We start from the raw sequence: 13,614 nt of genomic DNA on the forward strand, positions 1-13,614 counted from the left end.
TTTTTTTATCCATTCATTTACTGATGGGCACCTAGGTTGTTTCCAGTGCTTGGCAAAAGACTTAAACAGACACTACTCTAATTTTTTTTAAAGATTTTACTTATTTACTTTTAGAAAGAGGGGAAGAGAGAGAAAAAGAAAGGGAGAGAAACATCAATGTGTGACTCCCCCCCTCTTCCCTGTGCAGGCTTCCCACTGGGGACCACGCCCACAACCCAGGCATGTACCCTGTTAAGGAATTGAACCAGTGACCCTTTGCTTCATAGGCCCATGCTCAATCCACTGAGCCACACCAGCCAGGGCAGGATCTTTATTTTCAAAACTGAGTTGGTCTGTCACTGGAGGGGTCTCAGTGTAGGGAACTTAGAATAAGTGTGACACAGAATAGCCAGATCATTGAGCACTAGAGAGCTGGGAGAGTTGAGGATGGATTGCATGGATCAGAGTATAAAAGGTTTTCACCTGTTACATGGTTAGACTGGACTTAAACCTGGGTGTAATGCCTAGGGAGTAACGAACTTTAAGCAAGCCCTACACAGTGAGTTAAAACACAGCATGGCATCAAAACACGAGGATGGCCAGACAGGTCCGTCATTCCCCGTTTACTTGTGTCTGTGTGCCAACCCCGCGACAAGCACCGAACTAGCAGCAAGGAACAGGCGTGGGGAGGGAGGGCTCTTCCTCTCCCAACATCCCGGACGTCTAAAGCCCTAAGTCCGGCGGGTCTACACAAACTCCTTTTGGAAGCAGGAGCTATAGCCACGTAAGTCCTACCGCTGAAGTGCACGCGTGCGGATGCATGTCCTTTAGCGCCTCCTGGCGTCGGCACCACTCTCCCCTAGCGTCCTGGTCCCTTGCCAGCAACAAACTTTCCTACTCCAGCCGCGGCTCCGCAAGTCCCTTCCGGCGGTGCCGGAGTCCAGTCACAAGTGGTTCCGGTCACGTGCGGTCTAGTCACGTGAAACCCGGTCACGTGCAGGGGAGGCTCGGCTTCCGGGAATCTGCGGTCCTGGGCAGGTGTTGTCTTTACAGTGGATGATCCTGCCGAAGTGCAGTGCTGGGATGGTGAGGGCTGCAGGCCCGGGTGGGGCCGGGCAGGTCCGGGGCATTGGCCTTCCCGAAGTCAGCCTCTCTTCTTATTCCTCCCGCTGCAGATGAATCGGACGGCCCCGGGCCAGGAGCGAGCCCCAGCTTCCGAGCCTGTGTGGGAGCGGCCCTGGTCGGTGGAGGAGATTCGCGGGAGCAGTCAGAGCTGGTCGCTGGCCGCGGACGCAGGCGTGAGAGGCTGACCCCAGGGACTGGACGGGAGGGATGGGCGGGTTGCCTGCGATGACGCTCTGCCTGCGAGCGGGAGGACTAGAGTCCAGATTCACCCTCCATCCAGACTGCCCGCTGCCACCCCTCTATGTAATAACACATATCCCTACTCGCCGTCGAAAACTCCACTGTGGCAGGGCCCAGGGAGAGGGCGGGCCTGTCGGCCTTAGTCCATAGTGCTTCCACTTGGACTGTGATCCAGACGTAGGCTTCTCTTATTGAAGGGAGCAGATAGATTTTCCCTGCCCTGTGGGCTTGCTGTGGCACTAATGAGGCGACTCCATGAGGGACCCTGGACTAGTGGGGTTGTAGACAAGTCAGTATGTGGTGAAGCTCAGAACTGTGATTCCAAAGTCACTTAAGAATAGGATTTAAAAAAAAGTAGTGATTTGTAATTTTACCCTTTGTATGTAACCCCTGTAGAGTGACAAACAGGACTTTAAAAATTCCTCCAGAAATGAAATAGCAAGTGCCCATTGACTACTTGCCACTTTTTTGATAAGCTTTCTAAACATTTTTCAATGCCACTTGGCCTTAGTACTGACAAAACCAGCATCCGTTGTACATTCCAGCATACACACACAAAGGTGAAAGGAAATGGGTTTTTTGTTTTGACACAAAGAATGGATGCATATAATATTGATACTTATGTATCTTTATTTTTTAAATAGCTACTACAGTTTCTACAGGAATTTTCACAGCAGACTATCTCTACGACCCATGAAATCAAGAAACAAGTAGATGGACTAATTCGGGAAACTAAAGCCACAGATTGTCGCCTACATAATGTCTTCAATGACTTCCTTATGCTGTCTAATACCCAGTTCATTGAGAATGTGAGTTACTTAGTTACATCAGGCTTAAAAATGCTTTTTCGAAGTCCAAGAGTCATTGTGATATTATGTGATCTATTATTAATTTGCCTTATAAATTTTGATGGAAGTGGTTCTTGGTAATTTAAGCTTCTTTCTCTAGGGTTAATTCCTTTTTAAAAATAAGTAAAGTTTTTTTAAGTTTAAAAAAATGATAAAATTAGGTTTTTATCATTCTTGTCTTTCTCATTCCCATTTTAGTTTTGAGAGTAGTCGGCAGGTGTGCTGAATTGCGTGGCACTCACACAAACCTTGATATGGCATGTTCTGTAGAGAGAGCCAAGCACCTGGTCTGGTCTTCTGAGCCACCAACATGTGGCTGCAGTTATTGATTGTTCCATTATGTTCTAATAAATTATATTAAAGGCATGTATGTGTTTGCTTCTAATATTCTCAATTAACATTTTGTTAATGATGACTGAACCTGAGCTGTAACACCATGTATAATTTTGTCTATATATTTATTGTGTTTCTGTTAGGTGCTAGGTCCTAGGAATACATAGATAAATTATATAGAGCCTCTCCTTACAGAAGATCACAAGTTTCCATAATAGTGTAATTCCAGAATAGAAAGGAAGCAAGGCTGGAACCCAGTGAGTGAAGGTGAGACTGTTAAAGAGATGAGGGTGGAGAGAAAGGTGTTAAACTGATCTGTATTTCTCATAGGGTGACTAACTTCCTAAGTATTAGCATTTATTAGTCTGTGAAAAGAAGATTTAGAAAGTAGGCTGTTCCCTAAGATTGTTAGATGTAAAGTAATAGAAAAGATTTCGATAACTGCAAGGTTTTTAAAAGCCCATGATTCTGGATTCTTAAGAATATACCATATATTGTTATACAGGTATCTTACGCAGTATGTTTGTGCATTTTTTAGTAGTTCAGGTTGAAATGCCATGACTAGCCTTTTGGGGGGGAACTATATATAAAATAAAGATCTTAGAGATCTCTTTACTAGTAAGTTTAAAATATAACAAGTACTCTAGTAAAATCTATAGTCATATTCTGGTTGGCTACACAGATTATCCCTGCTTGTTTCTGAGCATCTTTCTCACTGGAATAGCTAGTTTACAGGTCTTTCATCTTTACTGGCATATGCAGTCCCATCACTTTTTCATCAGGCTGAATTTGGTGTCCTTTTAAATGTATTGGATCCCAATGTACTTGTTCCCATTCTGCTGGATCAGGCACTCGGCTCTTCTCTGCAGTCAGTGTTGCAGCCCTAGACTGGGCAAGGAATAAAGTTGGGAGGTTTCTTTTGTGCCCAAAGAGCTTGTACCAAATTGGCCCTAGATTGGTGCCAGATTGATACTTGGGTTGAGGGGCAGCATAAACTTCTTTTTCTGAATCATAATCTTCAGGTCTTACTTCTTTTTGGCTCTTCTTTTTTGTCCAAGTTTTCTTAGATTGTGAGTTTTCCATGATCTAGGTTTGTGTGTGTTTTGTTTTTATTGATTTTTTTTTTTTTTTTGGTAATTGTTCTTTGTTTCTTTTCACTTCTTGGATTCCCATTTTCCATCCATCCATCTGTTCTTTATGTCTCTTCCCTTTCCAGTCTGTAGCCAGAATTTCTTGGTTGGTTTCCCTCTGGATGAGTGTTGCCTCTTCCAAATTTAACTGCTTCCCAGACTCCTATAATGTGTGTGTTACATGTTCTTTCATTTCATGGCTGAATATGATGATGTTGAGAGTACAGCTAAAACTCTCAAAATGTCAATAGGCTGATCTTATATTTGGCAGTATTTGGCTTTTTTATGTATTTTCTTCAAATTCTGACATTGGTACTCATGTATAATAATTCTGACTTGAGTAATGGTGTCATTTGGTTTCATGGTCTATTAGAATGATATATTCAAAGTCAGGTAGGTTTCTGAGTTTTAGTAATTAACCTCAGAGGCGGCTACAATATTGTAAACTGTGTTAAAGAATTGGTGAAACTGAACAGCATTCAGGACTTTGTAGGGCAAGAGAAATTAGCACCTTTAGTAAAGTCTCCAGAGGGGACTCTGAAGGAGGAGAAATGCTAATTAACAGAATGATTCAATATGTTAACAGAAGGGAACATAATTGTTAATTATTAATCTTTTAATTTAGGAATTTTGTCCTGAAACATAAATTGACCTAGTTAATAACTTGTTCATAGCATTTTCCAAGATTATAATTTTACATTTATTGATGTGCAGCGAATTTCCCTAACTGAATCAAGCCCCATATTTTTGCTAACTGTTTTATTCCTTGGGCTCAGCAGAAACCTGATATATAGGGATTCAGTGAATATAGGGACTCATTTGAATGAATGAATGAGAGAACATGTACACAAAAAGGAACAGGGCTGTGTATATGATCTGTTTAGAAATCAGCTGTCCCTGGTCCCCTTCTCTCTAATTCCCCATCTTCACCTCTTACCATGACTCTCAAATGAGGAAAAGATCCTTTGAGTGGAAATACCCAAGATATTTTAAAATTCTGGGTATGGCAGCCTGATTTGAAAATGGTCAAAAAACACATGAACCAGTCAGTGAATAAGGGTGGCAGAAGTTAGCATTGATTGTCTGCTGTGTACTAAGTACTTGAGATGCACAGTCCTGGCTACTTTCAAAATTTTCCATGGGTTTTATGGATTTCTTGGTTGGTTTCTTGGTTGATTTCTTAGTCAAACATGACATTTTTAGATGTCATGTTTGACTTTTCAGCTGCAGGCTGTTGGGGTCTTGTGAGGGTTTTTCTTTTTTTAATTTTTATTGTTATTCAGTTATAGTTCTATGCCTTTTCTCCCCATCCCTCCATCCTCCACCCCACCCCAGCCAAACCCACCCCCCCCCCTTGATTTTGTCCATGTGTCCTTTATAGTAGTTCCTCTAATCCCCTCTCCTCACTGTCCCCTCCCCCCGCCCCCACGGTTATTGTTAGATTGTTCTTAACTTCAATGTCTCTGGTTATATTTTGTTTGCTTTTTTCTTCTGTTGATTATGTTCCAGTTAAAGGTGAGGTCATATGGTATTTGTCCCTCACCATCTGGCTTATTTCACTTAGCATAATGCTCTCCAGTTCCATCCATGCTGTTGCAAAGGGTATAAGCTCCTTCTTTCTCTCTGCTGCATAGAATTCCATTGTGTAAATATACCATAGTTTTTTGATCCACTCAATTTGCTGATGGGCACTTCAGTTGCTTCTAGTACTTAGTAAATTGTGCTGCTATGAACATTGGGGTGCATAGGTTCTTTTGGATTGGTGTTTGAGGGTTCTTAGGGTATAATCCCAGCAGCAGAATTGCTGGGTCAAAGGGCAGTTCCATTGTTAGTTTTCTGAGGAAATTCCATACTGTTTTCCACAGTGGCCTCACCAATCTGCATTCCCACCAACAATGCATTAGGGTTCTCTTTTCTCCGCATCCTCTCCAACATTTGTTTGTGGATTTGTTTATGTTGGCCTCCCTGACTGGTGTGAGATGGTACCTCATTGTGGTTTTAATTTGCATCTCTCTGATGGCTAGTGATGCTGAGCATCTTTTCATATGTGTCTGGGCCCTCTGTATGTCTTCCTTGGAGAAGTGTCTGTTCAAGTCCTTTGCCCATTTTTGAATTGGGTTGTTTGTCTTCCTGGAGTGGAGTCGTGTGAGTTCTTTATATATTTTGGAGATCAGGCCCTTGTCTGAGGTGTCATTGGCAAATATGTTTTCCATACTGTTGGTTCTCTTTTCATTTTAATGCTGTTTTCTTTAGCCATGGAGAAGCTTTTTATTTTGATGAGGTCCCATTTGTTTATTCTTTCCTTTATGTCCCTTGCTTTAGGGGACGTGTCTCTGATGATGTTGCTGCTTGGAATGTCTGAGATTTTCCTGCCAATGTTTTCCTCTAGGACTTTTATGGTGTTGCGACTTACATTTAAGTCTTTTATCCACTTTGAATTTATTTTTGTGTATGGCATAAGTTGGTGATTGAGTTTCATTTTTTTGCAGGTAGCTGTCCAGATCTCCCAACACCATCTGTTGAAGAGGCTGTTGTTGCTCCATTTTATGCTCCTGCCTCCTTTGTCAAATATTAACTGACCGTAAAGACTTGGGTTTATTTCTGGGCTCTCTGTTCTTTTCCATTGGTCTATGTGCCTGTTTTTATGCCAGTACCAGGCTGTTTTGATTACAGTGGCCTTGTAATACAGTTTGATATCAGGTATTGTGATCCCTCCTGCTTTGTTCTTCTTTCTCAAAATTGCTGCAGCTATTCGGGGTCGTTTATGGTTCCATATGAATTTCTGAAATGTCATTCTATATCTGTGAAATACGTCATGGGTACTTTAATAGGGATTGCATTGAATCTATAAACGCCTTGGGTAATATGGCCATTTTGATGATGTTAATTCTTCCAATCCATGAGCATGGTACATGCTTCCATTTGTTTGTGTCTTCCTTAATTTCTTCCTTCAGTGTTGTGTAGTTTTCAGAGTACAGGTCTTTTACCTCCTTGGTTAGGATGATTCCTAGGTACTTTATTTTTCTCGTTGCTATATCAAGTGGGATTTTTTTCCTGATTTGTGTTTCTGCAGTTTCGTTGTTGGTGTACAGGAATGCCTTTGATTTCTGAGTATTGACTTTGTATCCAGCTGTTTTGCCAAATTCATTTATTAGGTTGAGTAGATTTTTGGTGGAGTCTATAGGATTTTCCATGTACACTATCATGTCATCTGCAAACAGTGACAGTTTCATTTCCTCCTTTCCAATTTGGATGCCTTTTATCTCTTTTTCTTGTCTGATTGCTGTGGCTAGGACTTTCAGTACTGTGTTGAATAGGAGTGGTGAGAGAGGGCTTCCTTGTCTTTTCCCTGATCTTAGTGGGAAAGCTCTAAGTTTTTGTCCATTGAGTATGATGTTGGCTGTAGGTCTCTCATATATGTATGGCCTTATTATGTTGAGGAACGCCCCTTCTATTCCCACTTTGCTGAGTGTTTTTATCAGAAATGGGTGCTGTGTGAGGTAGTTTTTAATGACAGGCAGGAAAAAAAAAGTAGGGAGTTGGTGCTGTTCAGACTTCATTGTGAATCTCATCCTTTTAGGGAAAATGGTCTCATTGCTTAAATTTTGAAGCTGCTATGTCTTAAAGTCCTAATTTTAAGAATTAGTTATTTGTTTCTTCCTGTGTTTGAAAATTACTTCCCAATTTCTCATCTTTATTGAACAATTAGGAAAAAAGCATATGGAAAAAGAAGCAGCACCTGAAATTTTTTCAGCCAGTGGGGAGCTGCTCAACATTTTGCTGTGAATATTCCAAATCTATTTCCCAGGCAGACATTGGACTTTGTTTATTTTCCTTGCTTGTTATAAGAGTATTGAACATTCATTGTAGAAGAGATTGATATAGATAAAAAATTTTAGGTTTAGAAAAATTAACTACAAAAATAATCAGCTATAATTCTACCTTTCCAATTAACCAACCATAAAATATTTTGGCATATATCTTTTTAATCTTTTTTTAAACTTTAAGCTTTTCTAGATTATGTGTATGTGTGTATTTGCAGCCTGGATTTTTCTTAATATCAGTTTATTATTTTATAAACATTTTAACACATATGTAAGGCTTTTGTAAACTTAATTTTTATTCTTATTCTGCTATATGGCTAAATCATAATTTATTTAACAATATTTCACAATTAAAATTTTTAGTGTAGTATTTTATATGCCTAGAACAACAGATGATAACCACAGATGCTAATGATGTACACCATCCTGCATTAACAGATTTTAGTATTTTGCTGTATTTGCTTCAAAGACATCAACTCCCCATTTTTTTCCTTAATTATAAACTTTTAGGTGAGGGCTCCTTTGTATCTCTGCCTTTTTATCCTTCTTACCTGAGGAATATATATTTGTGAATGTGTATGAATGCATATGTGAAGAATGAGATGGGGATCTCATTTTTTCTCCCATATGGTTGACTTTTACCAGATAGTTGTTTTCCTCACTGACTTATGTGTATGAATGCATGTGTGTGCACACGTGTTTATGTGAATATAAACCCAGGCTTACGTGTAATTCTGGCCTCTGTCTTTTATTATGTTAATCTGCTGTATGCCAGTATCACATTTTCAGTAGGGCAAGTCCCCAAGGCTTCTGTTTATTCAGAATTTTCATGGTTATCCTTGGCTTTTTACTCTCCTGTGTGAATTTGGGAATTATCTTGCTAAGTTCCACAGAAAATCCTCTTAGCATTTTGATTGGAATTGTGTAGAATTACAAATTTGGTGTTGGTGATTTTCCACTGTAAACCGTGATGCCGTGAACATCTTATTGTTTGCATTTGTGATTATTTTTCATGGAACTAATTTTTTTTCATATTTCTTTAGTTGTATATTGTTTTTTATTTTTTAAGTTTATTTTATTTTCTTGCTAAATACTTTTGAATTTTATTGTTGTTCAAGTACAGTTTTCTGCCTTTTCCTCCCACCCCTCCCCCCATGGAACTAAATTTCAGGAAGTGGAATTCTTGGGTCAGAAAATACGGACATTTAAAAATAACACTGTCTCATCAGATTGACAGAAATTTTAAAAAGGTGGATAACACCTGCTGGCAAAGGTTTGGGAACTGGGCTGCTTGAATACATTTTTTGTTGGTGACCATGTATGTTATCACAGATTTGTGGATAGTAATCAGAAAGGAGCTGTTAAGATTAAAAAAGAGTTTTGTCTTTGGACATGTCAATCCTATTTTGGAAAGCCTATAGTAATAAAGGGCCGGGGTCTAAGAATATGTATGTGCATATGTTTACAGCAGTTTGTTTGCAAGAGCAAAAACTGGGATTTCCATAGTGTTCACCATTAGAGTACTGTTGAATTAATTATGGTTAAGTTCATGCCATAGAGTATTATGCAGATATTAAGAGGATTGAATCAAATCTATATGCATTGACCCAGAAAGTGGCTTATGAGAACATTAAGTGAAAAAGTGGGGCAGAGAACTGTGGATTTTTTTTTAAATTAGGAAGGGTGGGAGAACTCTGAATATGTGCAAAAGTCTGTATATATTTGTGCGAGAGCCACAGGAAATACAGAGGAACACACACCAAGCTTAAACTGGTTATTCCAAGGGTTAGGTTGGAGATAGGGAAGGAAATATTTTAATATATATCTCTTTTCCATATATCTTTATATGACTTTTTAATTTTAATTGAGATACAATTCACATTCCATAAAATTCACCCTTTTAAAAAGTGTGCAAGTCAGTAGGTTTTAGTATATTCACTAAGTTTTGTAACCATTACTAGTATCTAACTTCAGAACATTTTTATCACCCCACTGTTTATAACAAGCATCTTTTACCTTGGGAGTTTATAAAACAATAAGTAGTTTAGCAATAATGCAATAACAAAGGAAATCACGATGAGTTGCTGGAGTGATAGCTCTCTTTGGAAAAGAGAGGCCTGCACTGCCCTTGCCCATGGGTCAGTACAATGCCTGGCCTGCTGGCTAATTATTGGTGGGCATGGCCTATCTATTTTCATATAAATATAATAGGATAATAAAAATTTACCAACCATTTGAAGCAACAGAATGAAAATAGCTTTTACCTTTACCATTCCTAGTGCTCAAAATGTTAAAACCCTTGTTACAGAGTGGGTAAGTTCTCTTGAGTAAGAACCAGTTGATTTCTCTGTAGCCTCACATTTGAGCCTGTGTCATTTCCCCATCAGCATTAAGTATTAGGTTAAACAAAAAGGTGTGAAAACTGGTATCTTACTGTTTTTGTGACTCTTTGGTCAACAGTGAGATTGAACTTCCTTTCATGTCTCCTAGTCGGTTGTGTCTTCTTTTTTTTTTTTAAACTTAGTTTTTGGTGAATTGACTACCGATCTTTGGGGTTTTTTTGTCCCTGATTAGTGGCCTCAGCCATTTGTTAAGTAATTGTTTCTTCCTTGTCTTTATCATGTATTGAATTCATCCTTTTTTTTAATTGTATACTGAATTCTTTCATTGTGATTTATTCCAAATGATGTTTTGACCATTTAAAAATGAACTTGCTTCCATATTTAGCGTGTATATGATGAAGAAGTAGAGGAGCCGGTTCTCAAGGCTGAGGCAGAAAAAGCGGAACAGGTACTTGCATTATATTCCTTTTCTGTTGAGTTCCTGACTTAAGAGATGAAAAATGGTGGAGATTTGTAATGCGGCTGGCAGGGGATGGATATTGGGGAAATAGGGAAGACTGCTTCTGTTAGCCCAGTAATTAAACACTTTTACTTCTGAAATTTAGTATATTAAGAAATATATAGTAAAGTTTCTGCCTTCTGACTTAAGAATAGAGCCCAGTTCAACAGAGGTTTTCTGTAAAAAAAGGCCAGTCAGTAAATATTTTAGGTTTTGCTGGCCTCATTGGTCTGTCTCTTCTTAGTCTTTTTTCTTTTATTCATTTTCCTTTTTCCCCTTCCCTTAAAAAATATAAAAAGCATTTTTACATTGAGGACTATACAGCTACAGGCCAGAGGTTGGGCTGTAGTTTGTAAGTTCTTTGAAGACTTTTTAACCTAGCCTTTCTTGACCCCTTTGCTTCTTATTCCTACCAATTAAAGGTGACGATAAGATGAATGCTGGATAGACCACACACATTGGAGTGACTCCTAAGTGCTGCAGGATGTGTTAGTACAGAGGATGAAGATGGTGGAGTGAATGTTATTGACTCTAGGAAGATTGCAGGGAGCTGATGACGTGGGGAGATTGACCTTAGGAGGTTGCAGTCCTGTTGGGGTGACAGGATATATAGCATGTCAGAGCTCTATGGCTGCTGACTGTTACGAAAGTTCAGGTGTAAAAGAGCTCAGTTGGGTAAGATAGCAGAGAAAAGTTTCAAGCATGAGATGTTAGTTAGCTAAGGAAAGAAAGGCCAGATTTTAAGGCCATTTAGCAAGAAAGAGTGCCATAAGCTAAGGTTCCGAGTTAGGTGATGTACCTAGAATTTTATGAAGAGGAAGGTTAAAGAGGGAGGAGTGGAAGCTGGAGGACTTTATCCGGCTAAAGAGTTGAGGGGCAGCAGTTCCTACGTTTTCCCTCTCTGTGGCTTCCTGTATTATTCTTCCTGGGTTCTCACATCATAGGCCAAAGACTAGATAAATGTTCTTGACTCTCTAGCAGAAGTCATACCCTGTTCCTCCCACTCAGGAAAGCACAATGGGATATGACTGAGTTTATTATGAGAGTATCTTTGATTCAGCTCTAACTTATTTAAAAAATATAAATCACCTGAAAAAGTTGGTACTTTATCAGTAACTGTTACTTGTAATGTATGAAACTCTTGGACTAGGAAGGGATATTAGAAATGAGCTACAGTTCTCCCTATTTTCAGCCTTTTTAAAAAATAAATTTTTTTAATATTACTATTTTTTATAGTACTCAGGGATTTGCTAACTGTTTACATGCAGTAGTATCCTTACACCAAGACAAAGTTCAATTGCAAAGTAAAGGTATTTAGTGAACTATTTTCAAAAAGCTGTTACACATTTATTTCACAAACATTCCACATACTTAGTACAGTGTTACCTATTTAGAAGCAAGTGTATCAGATGCAACCAAACCAAAAAAGCTAAATTAGAAACACTTCCATATTTGAGATAAAAGTGTAAAATTCTTGTTGGATTTTCCCTTTCTGTCCCTCAAAACAACACTGTATGGTTTGGTTCTTTCTATAATTATGTATCACTTTCTAGAATATTTGTGAAGAGGGGGAATGACACTACATTTTTTTCAATATTTCTTACAATTGATAACATAGTTGAATGTATGAGGGACTGTCACTAAGAGCTGCTCTTTATTGTAGGAAATGGAGACCTGTGGACTATTTTCAGTAGATTGGTGTTTTAATACAGACTTTTGGGATGGGTAGGGTAGATTGTTCTTAGGGTGATGAACAGGGTAGATTAGAGATGAAACTGACCCTTTCTTGGTTTGAAACAAATTTATAAAATAGCTATAATTGTCCAATTATTATTTTTAACTAATTTAAAAATGATACCTCTGACTAGGATATTTTCTTCTAGGTTTTAATTCCTAAAATTGTCCACATCACCATTAATTAACCAAGGATAGTGGGATACAGTTATGATGAACCTAAAACTCTAGGCCCTTCACTCCTCTTGCAGCAGGGAAGTGAAGTGCGATTTGATGGCTTGTGATATGCCATTCATTGTTACTGTACTTTTACCTGAGTTATTTAGCTGAACCGTCATGCAGTAGTGTTTTGTTTTCATAGATGATAAATGTGGAGCTCTGGGACCTTTACTTTGATCCATGTCCTGAAAGTGATAAACTTGGGATTTAAACTTACTCCAAAGTCTGTGTTAAGGCATTCATCAGAGTCTGCGTTTTTAATTTAGATTTTTTTGGAGCATGAGTCTGGACGTTAGAGAACATTCACAGTGTTTTATTGTGGTGGTATCAATATATTGAAGATCCATGCTGAATGGTATTTTTTTGTAGGAGAAGACCCGGGAACAGAAAGAAGTAGATCTGATTCCTAAAGTTCAGGAGGCTGTGAACTATGGCTTACAAGTATTGGACAGTGCATTTGAACAACTAGATATAAAAGCAGGAAACTCAGACTCTGAGGAAGATGATGCTAATGAGCGGGTGGAACTAATCCTTGAACCAAAGGTAAAGACATGTAATTCAAATATTTATTGTTATACCTGTTGTGTTTTGGATACTTTTTTTGGGCACATAATTACTAAGACATGGACTTTACTTCTAGCAGGTGAACATGTCACTTAGCATTCTCGTATTGACTCCATCAGAAAAGCTTGCTTTGCACGAGCATTGATTGAATACTTACTAGGTCCAAGCCTGCATGCCAAGTTAGGGGAGCACAAAATTTCAGAGCATGGTTCCTACTCTCAAAATGCGTATTGAAGCATTACCAGACAGTGGGGGGAGAGGAGACATCTGTGAGAGTCACCATCATAAGTACCCTGAGAGAGGATTGACTTCGAAGCTGGGGAAATTATGGAAGAGATGAGACTTAAATTGGGTTTTGAAGATGAGAATACTCATGAAAGGTTGAGATTGTTAGGAACCCGAATTCTGTAGCTTGTATGCTAAGGGAGACTGCAGAAGCGTTGAAAGATATTTGGGTTCCTTTCAGGTTTTGGCTATTATGAAAAAAGCTGCTATGCATGTGCATGAACAGACCATTAGTCTAATAGGTATTTATTGCTTTACTGTTACTTTCTCAGATTGGCAAAGGAGACAATTGGGGCAACACCAGAGTCACTCAGACACAAAAAGTGGCTGTATTGCTTTTGAGAATTCTTGTGATACTCAAGTGCCCTACAAATTGAAACATGCCGCAAAAACAAACGCTTCTAGTCATTCATTTAGCTGTACATTTCTTTTTCAGTTTGAGCTTACAGCATCAGACCGAGTTGGGGCTGATCCTTTAGCACTGTTACACTT

The 13,614-nt window shown here is 38.9% G+C and overlaps 1 protein-coding gene across 7 annotated transcripts in view; it reads left to right on the forward strand.

Moving 5' to 3' along the window:
- Positions 1–954: 954 nt before the first annotated feature.
- Positions 955–13,614, forward strand: part of LOC112305292 (WASH complex subunit 2) — an 83,494-nt gene continuing 70,834 nt past the window's right edge. For 6 of the 7 annotated variants that reach the window (XM_045195945.2, XM_045195943.2, XM_053922059.2 and 3 more), the window contains exons 1-5: positions 955–1,065; positions 1,155–1,277; positions 1,989–2,153; positions 10,207–10,269; positions 12,643–12,816. In XM_045195945.2, coding sequence (XP_045051880.2) covers positions 1,036–1,065; positions 1,155–1,277; positions 1,989–2,153; positions 10,207–10,269; positions 12,643–12,816 — 555 coding nt within the window. In that variant the 5' untranslated portion in view covers positions 955–1,035. Of the gene's footprint in view, positions 1,066–1,154; positions 1,278–1,988; positions 2,154–10,206; positions 10,270–12,642; positions 12,817–13,614 lie in introns of those variants that run through there. The other variant, XM_045195947.3, reaches the window with a different exon arrangement.

Source organism: Desmodus rotundus, chromosome 4 (assembly GCF_022682495.2).
Source record: "Desmodus rotundus isolate HL8 chromosome 4, HLdesRot8A.1, whole genome shotgun sequence".
Lineage (NCBI taxonomy): Eukaryota > Metazoa > Chordata > Mammalia > Chiroptera > Phyllostomidae > Desmodus > Desmodus rotundus.